This window comes from Nymphalis io, chromosome 13 (genome assembly GCF_905147045.1).
Source record: "Nymphalis io chromosome 13, ilAglIoxx1.1, whole genome shotgun sequence".
Classification (NCBI taxonomy): domain Eukaryota; kingdom Metazoa; phylum Arthropoda; class Insecta; order Lepidoptera; family Nymphalidae; genus Nymphalis; species Nymphalis io.
In genome coordinates, this window is record NC_065900.1 from 10,654,223 (window position 1) to 10,671,963 (window position 17,741).

At 30.8% G+C, this 17,741-nt stretch overlaps 1 protein-coding gene across 50 annotated transcripts in view; it reads left to right on the forward strand.

The window, feature by feature from the left end:
• The first annotated feature begins 345 nt into the window (after positions 1-345).
• LOC126772691 (modifier of mdg4) overlaps positions 346-17,741 on the forward strand; it is a 227,170-nt gene continuing 209,774 nt past the window's right edge. For 48 of the 50 annotated variants that reach the window (XM_050493196.1, XM_050493165.1, XM_050493184.1 and 45 more), the window contains exons 1-4: positions 346-516; positions 604-839; positions 922-1,479; positions 1,551-1,625. In XM_050493196.1, coding sequence (XP_050349153.1) covers positions 629-839; positions 922-1,479; positions 1,551-1,625 — 844 coding nt within the window. In that variant the 5' untranslated portion in view covers positions 346-516; positions 604-628. Of the gene's footprint in view, positions 517-603; positions 840-921; positions 1,480-1,550; positions 1,626-16,014; positions 16,653-17,180; positions 17,477-17,741 lie in introns of those variants that run through there. The other 2 variants (XM_050493159.1, XM_050493157.1) reach the window with 2 other exon arrangements.

Below are 17,741 nucleotides of genomic sequence, written 5' to 3' on the forward strand. Positions count from 1 at the left end.
TGTATTAGCTTCCTCGTTAAAAACAATTAAGTATTATGTATTAAGCACACATTTCAATACTCATTACATTTTTTATAAAGTCTTAATTATTTTGGATTATTCGAATAAACTATTATTTTTTAAACTAAACTTAATTCATACGTTGTGGCGCAGACTACCACGCAGTATTTGAAGTCTGTTCGATCAATACAATAATAATCCTAAAACTTCGAAGGAAAATTAGAAATTATAAAGAATATTAAGTGTAATGATATATTAAGCCTATTTATGAAAAACACACATTTGTTATTGGCTTAGTATTTTTTAAATAAATAAAAAACGATTTCGTGCAAATTTCGTTGAACATTACCACACTGTGACGACACGCCATACGTCGCGTTTGCGTCATCATAACGTGAACAGCGCTCAAACGGGGAGGACGTGGGATGAAAGAGTGTTTAGTGCTTCATTAGAAACATTATATTTTTTTTCAAATGTTTCTAATATCGAAATTATAAGTACAAAGTAATAGGATAGGTGCGTCTGTGTTTTATACGTTTATTTTTACCTTTTTTTTTGAGATTTTACTTTATGAATATCATTAATAATGTTTTTTCTTTACAGGGTTTTTCTTCGGTCGGCCGCCATCATGGCGTCGGACGAACAGTTTTCGCTATGTTGGAACAATTTCCATGCGAATATGTCAGCAGGCTTTCATGGCCTGCTGTCGCGTGGGGATTTAGTAGATGTAACACTTGCTGCTGAAGGCAGAATATTACAGGCACACAAATTAGTTTTATCAGTATGTTCTCCCTATTTTCAAGAAATGTTCAAAATGAACCCCACTCATCATCCCATAGGTGAGACAACAAATTATTTAAATATTAAAGTGTGCTATCTACTCAGTACTTCATAATTTTATATTCCTTTTTTTTGTTTCAGTATTTTTAAAAGATGTTAGTCATTCAGCGCTTAGGGACTTATTACAGTTTATGTATCAAGGTGAAGTTAATGTTAAGCAAGAAGAATTAGCGTCGTTTATTAGTACCGCGGAACAACTTCAAGTTAAAGGTTTAACCGGTAATCAAAATGAAGAAAGTTCCACGCCATCCAAACCAAAGCCGACATCGAGGCCAGGCCCGAGGTCGTCACAACAAAGGCAATCTGTTATGACTAAGTTAGAGACTGATTTAGATTCTAAGCCCTCCTCAACTCCAGTAGCAATTAAGAGACCAAATAGGCCATCAATAGCATCAAATAATTCGTCATCATCTCAAAGTGGACCCGCGAAACGAAAATGTGTAGACCCATTAGAAGCTGGACCGTCAGGATCAGCGAAAGAGGAATTTGTAACGATACCCGACGAAGATGAAAACAACGCTGTGGCCCCGAAAATGGAACCTGAATTTGTTAATGAAAGTATGTGGGATGAAGATGACGATGGCACGAATAATGATGAAACTAACTTCGGCGAGGACGACTCGAATATGGAAATGACTGGTAATTAAATTCGTACATACTTAATGTTACTAATTGAGTAGTAAATTTCTTAACAATTCCTTTAATTTTAGGCTTTGATGGTTCAACGACAGGCGACGGTAATATTACTGGAGGTGGGGAAGGTGGCGCTGTGGGTGACGCACAAGGTAGGTTTACACTTCAATTCCTAGGACAGTTTTTATCAAAGCTTTTGATGTAAGCTGCCTCATGTTAAGATTTATGTTCAAAGCTGTTTTCTTTTTCTATGTTTTTCATTTAATATAACTTTAAACATAAATCTTTAGAATAAAATGAAATTTGTAAGTTAGAATTAAGACTAGTATTATTAGCATTTTACTTTTATATATGGTTTGTAATTATTTTGTCATGTTACAGGTTATTCGAGTAAAAGACAGTGCTTTAACGAATTAGCGCTAATGCTATATTAAAACACTGTCTTCAGGTATTATTAAGGTGTATGGTAATGGTAGTAAATTGGTATTTATGGTAACATCGTTATTGGTATCACATCAAATTGTAAATACATTGTACAAGGTAACATGAATTGTTTGAAACGAGTAAGAGGCCGAGAGGTAATGGTAAGTATTATGGTAAAAGTGGATCGAAATTAATTTTATTTCCATTAAGCACAAGTATCTAAATGGTTTATGGTAAAAGTTGATACGTTGGAATACGTATCTTAGATATAAATGCAGACTGTCTTTACAAAACTAATGTATGAGCTGGCTGCATTCATATCAATCTTGTGCTATTTAGTGTGCTGAACAGTAATAGTTAACTAAGAACTGGTTCTGAGCAAAGGTATTTGGTAGAGACGAATGAACGCATATATATATGGATACAGATATATATATTTATATACATGGATGTATGTATATATATGTATACATAGATGTATGTGCATATATATATACATGGATGTATGTACATATATATACACGGATATGTATGTACATATATATACATGGATGTATGTACATATATATATATATACATGGATGTATATAATACATACCTGAATGACTTCAGCTCTGCGATACCCAAACTTCTATTTAGACAACTTTAAATTTAAGCCACTTGTCATGGTGTCGTGGGCCGCAAACTATAATTATAACAATTGACGGATTTGTGGCCAACCATTAGTCCGGCGGGCCGCAGGTTGAGTACCGCTGCTCTAGGCCTGAAACGCGGCGGCTAATTATAGTTGCTTACTTAGTTACGTGGTAATTATTCATGACTAGATGATTCCTGCCTACTTGTCTATTTTTTACTCATGGGGGGGACCACATTGTATATGGTAGGTCAAGGTAATGTACAGTATCCGTTGGAGGGTGTATGTTTTCTATGTTGGTTATAACCACTGAATAAGTGTACGTGATTTTAAACTTGATTTTCTAAATATGCACTTATTGTATGTATAGAAAAAGTAACACTAAATTTAGTCACTATCTTATAACAGGATGCCAGTTCGTAAATCTTAAATTCTATATAAATTAACTACGATACTAAGTAATTGTAGGTACGTCAATTGCACTAATGGAAATTTATATTAATTTTAATAAGCTGATATTTGAAAGTCCTTGTAAGGGTTTTGTTAAACCAAATTGGTTAAATTTAGACCTTTTGTATATCAAATGATTGTACATCGAATATTGATTTATAGCCTAATTTATCCAAAAAAAAAAAAAAAAATTATACAAATGATAGCTCATTGTATGTATGTAACATAAGTAGCATGTTTATACGGACAAATTTCGCTAAAAATAATCAATATACTTTTATAATTTGACAATGCTATATAGGGGGAAATCATTTATATATCAAAATAGATAATTTAGTGTAGAAACAACGCTCGCTTGAGTTTTACAATATCAGTTGGCATAAAATTAATGTTTCCATCAGCATATACAAAGTTAGTATTTGACGTACCTACCTACATACATTTAATAAATAGTCTTATTTATAAAAAGTTAGGATATGTAAAATTCACTATTTATGAACTGCATTCTTTTATCAGAATGACTGCTCATTTTTATGTAACTTTATCAAAACATACGATAATGTACATTTATAAAAAAAATATTAGTAAAATTAGGTAAGTTTCTCGTCATTTAGTCATCGTACAGTTTGTATATTTGTGGAAATCATACTCCTCCCTTTCTCCAGATTATTCGTACTATTTACCAAATATAGACAGTTTTATACTTAATATTTATTGTCTTAATAGATATCTACAATCAAAATTATTTAAGGTGTACCCTGATAGATAACTAAGATATGTTTTCTGTTTCTACCTCTGCTATAACCGTATAGATATCTAGTAAATAACAAGACAAGACAAAAACAACATTGCCTGCGTTACGGAAAAGTGATCGATATTTAATACTGATGCTAAATATTCCTGAACTTTGTCTGCTTCTATCGGAAGGAAAAATTCACATCTCAGCAAATTTACCGAAAAATTATGGAAAGACAATGAGAAAAAGGTAAAGTGGTAAGGTGCTACAATAAAACCAAAAAACGAGTTTCTTTTTCATTTGCTCCGATTGCCCCGGATTATCAGGTCTTTTCTTTTTAAATGTTGAGTAATTTGTCATAAATTATTATAATTGGAGATCATCTATACAAACAAGGTCACTAACTACATAACTTACTCAAACAATATTTTTTTGAGTAACATCACAATCTAACATTTGTTTTGCATAAACAATACACAAAACCTTATTTAATAGTAACAATCACGTCTACTGAAGTCTGATTTCTATTTGAAAATGGAAATAGAAGAAAAAAATAAAAAAACAAGCACAATTTAAAACATTATAATAACAATTTTAAATTTCCTTTCATTATCAAATAAACCTTAATTATTTTCTTAATAAAAAAAATTTAATATTTAACTTAGCTTTTATTTACTACTAGTTAAGTACAAAGATGTAAAACAATGCTGAGCGTGCATCAGAATGACTAGATCAGCTTTAAAATACTACCAGCATTTAGTAACTTTGTTTATTTATTTTATACTTTTAGTATTTATTATCAATAAAATTTTATGTTAAAAATGACTAGTCAATCTGATGCCAAGATTACCGGCTTTTTATGATTTGCACCATACGGAGCCCTTATGCGCTAATAATAAAAATACACAATAATACTACCATATATTTATACCAGGGTACTAAATGGGACCTAATCGGGTACTAAATGCTAATATGTACAGTAATTCTGATGGACGCCCGTGCCGAGCAACTAATAACTACCTCCAGGGGGATAACTAAAAGGAAAACAAAATCAGCCGATGTTAATATGAAAAAATATTTTTTCTTATTTTTATCCATATAATTCAGGCTAAAATTGTTTTTTATAAGTAAAGCAGTCAGCCGATGCGGGACCCATAGCCTACACTGCCTATTCTATTGGATAATCCGGCCCTGAGACGTGATGTCAAATAAATTTAAAAATAAAAGGTTCTGAAACGTACAAATGTAAATTTAAACTGGCATTATTACAACGCTTAGGCCTATGTACTTGCAATCATTTACAAAATTTAAAATTCAAATAGTAAAATATGTTTTTGATAAGTGATTTACCCTAAGGTCGATATAAATGACATTTATATTTAATCATCATAAATTATTCATCAATTACAAGAAAACGTTATTTAATTATAAACTTGAAGTTTTCTTACAGAACACACTACACCAAAATGTTACAGCCTGTTTTCTTAACCTACTAGAAATCCTAACTAATATAAATGCGAAAGTGTGTGATTGTTTGTTACGCTTTAAAGTCGTAACTACTGAAGTAATGCCGCAGGCGGAAAGTAGTTTGATGTCAACTGAACTTGATCAAGTCTATATACAAGTAAAATAACGTAAAAAAAAAGTATAAGTAAGAATTACCTATTTTTATATAAATGACTGATTGCACAATAGGCGTGTCATCAATGGTTACGAAGCGATACAAGACAGTCCCGTCAGGATATATGTATTTGTTTACTGCAGCTAAAAGTGCGCCGCAACGAATTAGTTTCATGAATTTTTTTCTTTCTGAAAGGATGACAGCATTAACAATCAAATACTTAAGTAAAATAAATAAGCAAAGTGTAAATACAGATTGTCTAGTCTTATACTTTACGTATTTGAACAGAAGCTGTGCGCCTCTGCGGCGTGTTGGTGTGGTAATGTATAGAAACATTTTATACACAGATACATTCATTAGTGGAATATTATAATATAACATCTATGACTTTTAAATTTAAATTTTAAATTGAGTGCTAAATTTGAAAATATTTTCTTCTCCCTTCTTCACCGTAAGGCAACCAGCTTGTTTCTAAGAGCAATGAAACAATTGGCAAATTAGGAGTTCGGCAGATGCGAAAGGGACAACATTTTTATTTAAGTATGTATGTAGTTTATTAAAAGTATGTATGTAGTCTTATGTATGCGGCTGAAAACAAAATTTATTTACCGCTCCAGAATACATATTACCTACTACCACCATGAACCTAATAAATATGTACCAACTTCTAAATAAAAGGGTGCCGGTCAATCTAATGAATAATTGATACTGACAAGATAAATATTAAATGTGCTTTATATTTTTATAACTTCATTTTTTAACATATTGACATATACGGTATATAAATAATACAAGCAACCTAGAGAGAAAAAGATATCTGCAATATCTACAGTATCTACTTACTTCTAATTAAAAGAATGTGTATTAGAAAAATTAGAATTACTGCTGAATTATAAAACTAATCATTGCTTACTCAAAGATTTAAAACACAACCAGAGCTTAAAATTTATTGGTTGACTAAATACTAGATGGCGCTATGTATGTGACTTACTCGTTTAGTTATTAAATTGTTACCTTAAAAATTCAATAGATGTCATTTCAAGTTCTGGTTTTATTACTATTATACTAACATGAAATATTCAATGTTATAGAATACAATAATTACTAATTATCACACGACTTTTATTCTAATTTTAAATAAGATTGAACATATTATTAGATGCTATGTGTGATTTTTAAAATAGATACATTAAAACGAATACATTCGATTGTGAAAAATATTATTAATCTTAAATTAGTTTTTTAAACATACACTTAAATATTGTTAATATATAGCCCTATTTTTAAGAGTTTTAATTTTAAAACTTTTTAAATATACATTATATTCGGTCATACTATTTTACTTGCATTTTAAATATATTTTCCTGAATAGCTATACAGTCTCACCATTGATTTTATTTGAAGATATTGTATATTTTATTTACTAAATACAATGCGTGCCAAGGAAAAGAATTCCGTTATTTGTGGTCGCCGTCTAAACGCCGTAAGATCTATGGTCGCAAATGTGTCATTCAGTGATTGTTTACTATTTTGAGAAATAGTAAAAGATAAAGTGGTATAAAACAATAATATTCAAATAATGAGAGTGATTTTATTTATGAAAACTGTATTACACTTTTTGAATATGAACTTAACAGCGGTTTTTGTATTAGTAACGTTATAACTGCGAACGTGTTTACGTCAAATGTTTTATGTTATTTGGTGGTATTTTAAGTGTTAATATATGGTGCTTGTGAAATAAAAAGTGCATTGTTTTTTGGATTATATGTTGGTATGTACAATTTTACTATAAACTCATGTCATATGTCATAAAAAAAGCATCTAATCTAACACGACATCAAACGAATACAGGTTGTCAAATTGACTACTTATTATTTGGATTTTATTTCAAGAGTTTTGTTTTCAAGGAATATAATGTAAATTATAAAAAATAATAAACTATGAGTTACTATTATTGACATTTTATTTGTAATCAAATGATGAAATAAAACATTTTGCGCGCGTTATTTGTAAACATAACCTAAAAATTTTGCTTAAGTAAATATTTATCATTATTTTACGTGTAGATATATATTTCTTTGATATAAAATGAAATTAAACAAATCTAATAATAATAACCTACGCTAAATGATTGAGTCAATGTAATTAAAGAAGACTTCATATTATGAATATTTTATATTAATTATACTAATATACAACCAATATAATAATAACCAAACATGTAAAAAATAAGTAAGTCATCTGTTTCGAATGATGTTAGGACAGGTCCTTTTAGAGAATAATTGGATTAATGAATAAATAGTAAAACATAGTCTATATCTATAAACATAATGTTTGAACCGAAACACTATAATAATTAGCAAAAGTATGAAAGGTAATAAATATATATCATCATTTAAAATTTTATATCACACAAATAGAATTATCCTATAATTCATCTTATTCTTGTCTATTTTTTACTAATTTATCTTATTCCAAACAGTGCCAAAACAAAACCAATTTACTATTGCCTTAATAGTGTTGTGGCACTCACATTAGTCAAATAAACATTAAAAATATTTGTCTCCTTTTTTTCACCATAGAAACATTGCATAATAATAACTAAACATAAAAAATGCTAAGATACTTGACCACAATTAGTAATATCAAATAATATCCTTTATGTTTCTGAATTTTAAAAACATTTTATCAGAATATGATAGGCATCATCTCCAACAGCATATTCTGCACAATTTTGTGATGCTTGCCATATCCATCAGAATTTGGCATAGAGGAATATGCAAGATTGAATTCTGAATGCTAGGAGCATTACAGCCAGTAAATATTTATCATCTCAAGGATTTTTTGAGGGAGAAGAAGGAGGAAAAAGTCGAGATGGTAAGAATGTCTTGACCGATGAATGTGGGTTCAAACCTGGGCAAGTACCTCTGAATTTTCATGTGCTTAATTTCTGTTTATAATTATACTCGTGCTTTTCGGTGAAGGAAAACATAGTGAGGAAACCTACATGTGTCTAATTTCATCGAAATTCTGCCACACGTGTATTCCACCAACCCGCATTGGAGCAGTGTGTTGGAATAAGCTCCAAACCTTCTCAAAAAGGGAGAGGAGGCCTTAACCCAGCAGTGGGCATTTACAGGCTGTTACTGTACTGTACAAGGATTTTTCTATGTTGCAAATTGTAATGTTGTGGTAACAATTTCTTCCTTTTTAAACTTTTTATTAAATATTCTTTCCAAAAACAATAAATTTTTTTTAACAGTATAATTTAAATCTGAAACAGGTACTATAATTCAATGGAATAGCCTTGCTCCATATGAACTGTTGTTCTATTATTATTATGTTTCAAGTTAATTATGTTCTGATCTGTTAGTTCCCCCTAAACTTGTATTAATTTAAAAGAAAAAAAAAATAAAATATTTAGTTTGTTTTCCTGACTGATTTCAGGTATTCTTATTCTTTTTCAACTAAAAACAATCAGCAATAGAGATATTAAACTGCTTAAATATGTACAATCTATTTCTTCATATCATATCTATCTCATAACAATCCAAAATTGGTAAATGAAATCACAATTAACCCTGAATAAAGCTGGAAATGAAATCAAGGCATTGTCAAAAGATATATTTTTTCAATGGTTATCAATAACTTTCAATTAAATACTTTTCGAAATCATGGACAGATAATTAAGGACACAAAACATCTTAACAGGATTCGGTAAAAATTAACATTAAATATTAAAAAACCAGTTTATCTTTATTGTAAATAAAAATTTAATTAAATATACTCTCAGAACATTTTATTGACCCGTGTGGTTACCACTGTTGGTTATAACCATTTGGCATCGACAGGGCATGGATGCTATTAAATTCTTGCAAGTCTGCAGAAATGTTGTTCCCAGCCTCTTGAAACTTGTCGCCTAGCTGGTGTATTTTTCTGGAAGTTGAGTTGCAACATTTTTATTTATTTCAAACCACATGTGCTTTATGGGGTTTAAATCTTGGCTATTTGCGGGCCAGTCAAATACAGACTTCTTCATATGAAATGCTCTGACAAACTATGCTGTATGTTTGGGGTCATTATCATGTTGAAACATCCTGTAATAGGCAGATTCTCTTCTGCATAAGGCAGCATAGTTTCTTCTAATATATGTCGGTATTGGTGTTGACCTAGAGTGCCTTTAATTTTTTTACTAGTTTCACTCCAAGCAGCAATTCCCACAAAGCAGCCCCAAACTTTCATGTTGCTACCTACATGCTTTATCTGTATTTTTGTGTGTTTAGGATTCATCGCTGCTTTTGACGAATCTTTATCTTATCAGAACACCAATTTCTACTGGTCATATAATTAGATGACCAGAAAAAAAAACCAGCATGTAAGTAGCAAAGAGTTAATCCTTGTTTAAATAGGATAACTGGAATTTATATTAAAAAAGTTTCTATTACTATTAGGGAACTTAATAATAAACATAAAAATAGAGTAAGCATGTTCAAAGCTCTACTGATATACTTGAAATGTGACTTTAAGAAAATATTTACTCACATAGAACTATTGTCCCTAATTAGTTGGCTGTATTATAATTATATATAAATACATATTTATGATTTTCAAAAACAAAAATTTAAATAAAGAGTTTTGTTAATTTAATTAGGACAAGCATACAGAAATGTAGTAAATAATCATACATAAAAAGCTCCCGGTAATATTACCAGAAATATTTTTGCCATGGCTGGTTACTTATGAAGTTGACAAGAAGAGCGGATCCACACTATTTACTCATTCTTATAGTTTAATTCTCAGACCTGGGACTGCCTTTCTGCCCTGTGAGTAATTCTGTATAGAAATCAATAGGAGCGAGGAGGAATTTAATTCTCATTGACAATTGAATAGCAGATTTTTGGTAGATATATTAATAGAGACATACAGAGAGATATACAGAATAAGGTATGATAAATTAAGAATTAGTCCTTGCCATAGTAAAACTACAAAAAATTAAAATTTAATAATCAATGTTCAAGTCTTCAAATATTTTATATTATTATAAAGCCTATACTTGCATTAAGCTATGTTGCTCAGTTATAAGAGAAATTTGTGTGAAAGAGAGAGAGAGAAAGATGTTTAATAAAAAATGGTTGTGCCTTCAATTCATTCAGAGGTGAACATTGATTTCATCATTTAGCAGTCAAATAAAATTTCCTTCATATTTAGAAACACCGATTCATGAATTTTAACTTATTAACAATATATTTTATCTATTTAACAATATATTTTATGTTGTAGTGCTCATAATGTTTAAGTAGGTAATCTCTTTTGGGTAGGAACCTCATCACATATTCTACCGCCAAACAGCAGTATTTCATATTGTGTGTACTGATTTGAAGGGTGAGTTAGCCAGTTTAACTAAGACACAAGGGCATCTTAGGATTGGTGGTGCATTGACAATGTAAAGGATGATTAATACTGTGCTAACGTCTATTGGTGGTAACCAATTAGCATCAGGTCCATTTGCCAGTATGCATACCAATATAAAAAAATAATTGAAAATGCATCCAATTATGTAACTTAAATTGTCATGGTAGCCCTGACAACTGTCATGGTAGAGTTTGAGAATTCAAAAATACTTGTAAAAGTCTATTTGAATAAAATAAAATATTTTGCTTTGATTTCATTTGATTTGACATGCCATTTGATTCCATATTAACAAAATCCATTATCATACATTTAATATTTTTGAGGATATTAATTGAAATAAAGTTATTTATCTTTATGAAAGTGAGTATTATATCAAGATGCATCATGTTGACATATTAGACATGTCTTACTTTAGATATGAATTGATGGAATTAAAATTCATCGACGGCTACTTGATCAAAAAATATTTCTCAAAAATCGAATTGCGCTATTTTAATTTTCATCATAATCGACCCTGACATTTCCCTTTGGCAATTTCTTGTAGGACTAGAAAATAAAAAATATAATAACAACTAATCGTAATTGTGCTTATCATTTTGACTGGACTTTTAATTCCTAATAAATTATCTGAAACCAGTCAACTTCTAATATGGCTCAGTATTTTCAGCTTTAAACTACATAGAAAGGCAAAAGATAATTGGAATGTAAACTTCAGAAACTATTGGTTTCTAATTAAAACTAAATACATTTGTAAAACAATTCAATTTTACATTTATGTAGATGATTTGGTATTGCGTGAATTAATATGTTATTGCGTGATTTGGCATCGCAGCATATAATAAATAATTACAAGTATATTGTATATATTTTGGCCACGGCGGCCACTCTGAATAGACTAGCTAAATGCGCAAGATTAAATGAATGCGCTGTTCCTACGGACTGATATTGAGAATACTTCCACAAAAAAATAAACACGTATAAATATATTGGCCCAGCATGGAGATAAAACCTAGGACCTCGGAATCTAGTCACTACTAAAACGAAGTAGTCAAGATTTGCATCATACTGACTTACTATCAGGTATGATTATGATGAAGTGAATGCCTTATAGTCTATGAAAAAACTTGTCTTCATTTATAAAATTCATCATTTGAAAATTAAGTCTTTTATGGTTTATTGAAAAAAAAATATATTCCGTAACAGCCTGTGAATGTCCCACTGCTGGGCTAAAGGCCTCCTCTCCTCTTTTTGAGGAGAAGGTTTGGAGCTTATTCCACCACGCTGCTCCAATGCGGGTTGGTGGAATACACATGTGGCAGAATTTCAGTGAAATTAAACACATGCAGGTTTCCTCACGATGTTTTCCTTCACCGTAAAGTACGAGATGAATTTAATCACAAATTAAGCACATGAAAATTCAGTGGTGCTTGACCGGGTTTGAACCCACGATCATCGGTTAAGATTCACGCGTTCTTACCACTGGGCCATCTCGGCTCATTGCTATTGCAAAATATTATATATATTATATTAGGGGATAAAAATTCAATTAGCTCACTAAAAGCAAATAATAACACGCAACGACAGAGACGACAACCAGTGATATAATGCACTGACAGTTACATTTTTTTTGACAACAGTTCTATGCTATAAGAACTCACTTCATTACTCACCCGTGAAATTTTAAGCTAACTTACGGTGGTTTACTATTTTTATTCGTGTCTTTTCGAAATGTAATATTTATTGTGGTCAATGTAGCATAACAGTTTCTGTCATTTAACGACCGTTTTCTGCGGTGAGTTTCAAATTTGCTCTTACAGAACAGCTCTACGGAGTGTAGGCATATCAGCTATTCAAACGACCGACAATACGACTTTTACTTTATTTTACAAAATATAAAAATACCGTTATTCTGCCAGATTTATTTTGATTTTAACAATAAAATCAGTATGTTATATTTTGTTATTTGATAAAAATGTTAAATTAAGGGAAATAATGATGAATATACTGAATATATAAATCTTTTATAGGTAATTAGTGTAGTTAACAATTTTATTTATAGTGATTATTATCGTAGTATCGTACAAGTATGTTAGGTATATTTTCCTGTTGTATAATGAAAAATAGTTATAAAAAAATACTACTATTAGAATTTGTATTTTTACAATTTAATTTTTCTACATAACTTGCATAACTATTAGTTATGCAAGTTTTTAATAACATAAGGAAATGGGGCAGTAGCTACTATTGGGAATAAAACAAATGTATACAAAGAACCGTCAATAAAAGTATTGAAAAAAACATTACAAGCAGTTTTAAGTTATCGGTTTATAAAAATAACAGATCTATATTAACTTAAAATAAAAAAAAATTAACCCATTTACCCACATTTATAAATCTTCCTCCTCCACTGAAAGGTTGCTAATGATGACGATGTAAACGTCATATAAAAAAAAAATTTAATAAACTAAGAAATTCGGGCTTTTACGCAAACCTCAATTGCGAAAGCGTTGAGTGTGCTATTTTTATAGCCGCCTCGTAACTCCTGGCTGTTTCACTGACTTAATTCTTTTCACATTTTTATACTACACTATAGTTGCTCATCATGTTTACCAATTAAAAGAAAATTTCTTATTACGACCTCAGATTTAATTGATTCATAATAACATTCATTAAAATAAATACACCATTGACGTCAGGAGGCTATGAAGAAAGTTGAAAAATTATATCGTGGGATAATTTTAAATAAAAATTAGATCAAGTAGTGTGATGCATAATAAGTCGTTTTATATATCGGGATTTTTGTATAAACTACGAAAATACAATATTTCAGCCATTAGACATTTTTATAATGGTGATTTTTTGTTCGCTATATCTTAGTAGATATTATAATAGTTCATATCTCAAATGTTTTATTTCATACTAGGTGAAGGACAGAACAAATGAAGATTCTGTTGACTACCAATGTGTCAAGTTATGTATAAAATGCATGATGTATTGTTTATGTACTTTGTATGTCATAATTAGATATTTAAAATATAAAAAACATACATTTTATCATTAGTGTACGTCATCTTACGAATAAATTGGTAGAGAATTAATACGAATAATACACTTATAGATTGTTTTGTGCGTAAAATCGTTAGAGTTATTAATGAACTTCAATCATTCGTTTAAAATCAATTAATGTTTATGAAGACTTATTTACGCCGTTTGTTGTAGAAAATAAGTTTATTATATTAATTATTTTTTATTTTAATTATAATTTAATTGAATATTTGATAGTGATATATTTTTGTGTATTCATTTTACTATAGAATAAACAGTCAATACACAAAAATATCGGAAACATGATCACATACAGGCTCACTTATAAACGATGCTTAGCGACTAATTAGTTTAACACTGATTTCTAATTTTCTGTCATTTATAAGTAAGGCCCAAATTGTTTAACATTAGCAAACTCGAAATGTATTAGTTCAATGTTTCAATAGGAAAATATAAATTACATTCAAAACTCAGTACCGTGCTTGATTTGAATATTATGTCATTTAGTTTGGGCGTGAATAAAATACAATATTATAATAATATTTTAGTAAGGTAGTAATTTATTCGTTTGTGCTCATTTAATAAAGTTATTTTTACAACAATGAATAAGAATGTATGTAAGTGATAATATGCTTTATCTTGTATTGATTGATTCTTTCATTACTACAGTTTTCTTTCGCTTTGCTTTCCTTACAACTCGCATTTATGCTCTACACGTACTTTCGATTGCATTGATTGGTTTCACAAATTTCAAATCGAATTTGAAACTCTGACTGAACTTATTACTGATATCGGTTCTCTTTGTTTGGTTATATTATATTATAATCAATGCAATAAAATATATATAATATTATAATCAATCAATTCAATAAAGGACAAATTATTTGCGATCAAATATTATTATTATATTACGTATCATTCACATTATATAAGAATACAGATTTAAACTAAGCAATTGTTAGTTACTTTAAGTCAGAAATTGTGATTTTGGAAAGCGACGTTGGATTATTTTAAACAGAATGTATATTTACGTACTTCTACAATCGTGTCATAAAGAATCAATTTTTGTAAACTGTTATAAAATGTAATTGAGTTCTATTGATAGGAACAGAGACTACCTACCTCTTTTTTATTTAATATGCATATATTAAATATAGGATTTAAACATTAAGCAACGAATGTAAATTTGTTGACTAATGAATATCGAATCGAAACAATAAGAAAACAAAATTGCGTTGAAATATAAACAGAAAAAAGTTTGTTATAATTAATATCTACAATGTTATTGATTGTTTGAATAGACACAGTGATAAACATTGTATAAACATGATATGTAAATACAAACTTATAACATCAAGTTTCCGTCTCCGCAAAGTCAATACGTCGGTACTTACTTCCTTCCTACCACACTTAGTATTGTATTGTAAATCTTAGTATCAAATTAATACATTTAACTTTCATGTTAAATAACTTTTTAATGAACTGTCCTAATTCCTAATCCTTACTAATATTACAAATGCAAAAGTGATTTTGTTTTAACTACTCAACCGATCATCGTGAAATTTTAATACACGTTGTCACGGGTACAGAAAAGGACAGAGGGTACATCACTCCTCACACGCGGGCGAAGGCGAGGAAGAAAAATATAATACTATAAATGTTAAAGTTTATATATTTGGATGTTTGGTACTTGTCTTATAAAAACTGTTGGACAGTATTGGATGAAATTTTAAATAGATATAGCTGATACCCTGACTTAACACCTAGGCTACCTACAACCTGTCCCCATTGCCATACGCAAGCGAAGCCGCGGGCGGAAGATATTTAAAAAATATACAGACGAATAAAAACGTGTAAAAGAAATGGAGCGTATTAATTAATTTCATGCTATATATATAGTATAATTAAATAACTACTGTGTAATTAAATTTTTAGAAAAGGGCTTGTACTCAAACTGAGTACAAACCCTACCGGCTCTTGAATAAATGATATTTAGTTGGTATTACATATAATTTAAATTAAGAAATGGCTTTATTGTTTATCATAATTAATTTTAAATAATAATAATACCCACTGTACCTACGATTATTGTAAATAAAAAGTTTTTTTTTATCTGTTGTTTTATTGCCTTTTAAACAAGTTAGCAATAAATAAATTACGCTACTTTTAATTCGTTATTCGTTATCACGCTCTGATGTTAATGTAAGCTATTTTGTTCAGTTATAGGTAACATCAACAGCGGCCTAAAAAGTGATCTTCATTTCATACAGACGAAGAGCGGGCATCTCCAGTTGATATATGAACCGTATATTTTTGTTACGGATAGCGTGCGGAGCGGACGGACGTTTTGGCGCTGTATGGAGTATGGCAAGCGATGTCGAGCGAGGATAACGTCAAAAAATAACGTATTGAGAATAACTAATCCTGTTCATAATCATGTCGATAATCATATGAAAAAAATCGCCCAAAAATATGAGTTAGGCGAAGTAGTTACGTGTCCATCTGTGTGAGATTTTCAGTCATCCGTTGTTGACCTTTTGACGTGTGTGATTTAATTTTTAACGTGGCCTAAGTATTTTTGAATGAAATATTTTAAGAATGCATTTTCGCATCTCTATTATTTAAGAACCGATTTGTTTGACAAAGTCATTAATTATTTCTTTATTTTTCTGTCATTTCTAGATTTAATTGTGTAATCGTTTGGTCTGAATATAAAATTTCATTGGCTGAGAGCCCAGTCTAATGCAATTTTAGTTCATCCAAAGAATTTAGTAGGTGATGTTTCTTGATGATTCGTAATAATCATTATAGTATGGAATGTGATCAAGTAGCATAATAATAATAAACGGTAATCTTAATGATGGTGTTTCAATGTACTCATATTGTTCTTAATTTCCCGTTGGGTGTTGCTATGGTGATTGACGCAACAGGAGCGGAAGGACTTCGAGGAGGCGCGGTGCGCTACACAGTGACGCAGCGCGGGGCGCCGTGTCTTATGTTAGACGGCTTCGGTTTTGTGGCTCGCAAGCGGCGGGGTCCTCGCGTTTACTGGACCTGCCGCAGCCGCAAGCAACACGGCTGCCCGGCGCGGGCTCTCACCATCGAGGGCCGGCTGGTCATGCGCCACTCTGGACACAACCACGTTCCTCATAAACAAACAACCCAAATTAATCGTATTGAAAGTCTTATTGAAATTGTTTCTGCTGATAAATAAACTTATATGACCAAAAGCAGTTTTATTTTTTCGTTGCTTTCGTTTAATTTTAAATTCATCTAAATATTAATTTCGTGTCCACAACTGTGTGCTTTAACTGTGATTTGTATTTTAATATGAAAGGAGAAATTGTTATAAAGAACGAATAGTGATTTATATGGTTATTTTGCAGTGGAGTTCGTGATATCGAACCGCGGTCGGCGTCATATGCGGCTCGGCGGGTTTTCTTTTTACGCAGAGAAAGTTTTTCCCGAGAAGAGCAAAGTGCGGTGGCGGTGCACGCGCCGCACCTGCCGTGCGTACGCGCACACGCTTCATGATCGCATCTTCGCACTGAGCAACGTACACTCGCACGAGCCCCCGGCAGTGCCTCCGTCCGCTCTAGCCGCACCCTACCGCGCATTCACGCACGCAGCTTTGGCGACACAGGCTAAAGCTGTGCTCGATGATTAAACAGACTTACGTTTAACTTACACGTTAATGCATTTTAAAACATTTATTGCGTGTATGTATATGCGTATTTTATTGAACATGTAAAATAATGTGGATTTTTAAGGTTTCAAGCAATATAATCATTCCAATAGTCTATAAAAGATTTGTGAATTACTCGCAATAGAGACAAATATATATATATATCCTAAACTTATAGGATGATAGTAGTAAAGTCGGTAGCAGTGGTGGCTGCGAGTACTGGCCCGGTGTTACTTAAAATGTGTATTTATATAGATTTAAT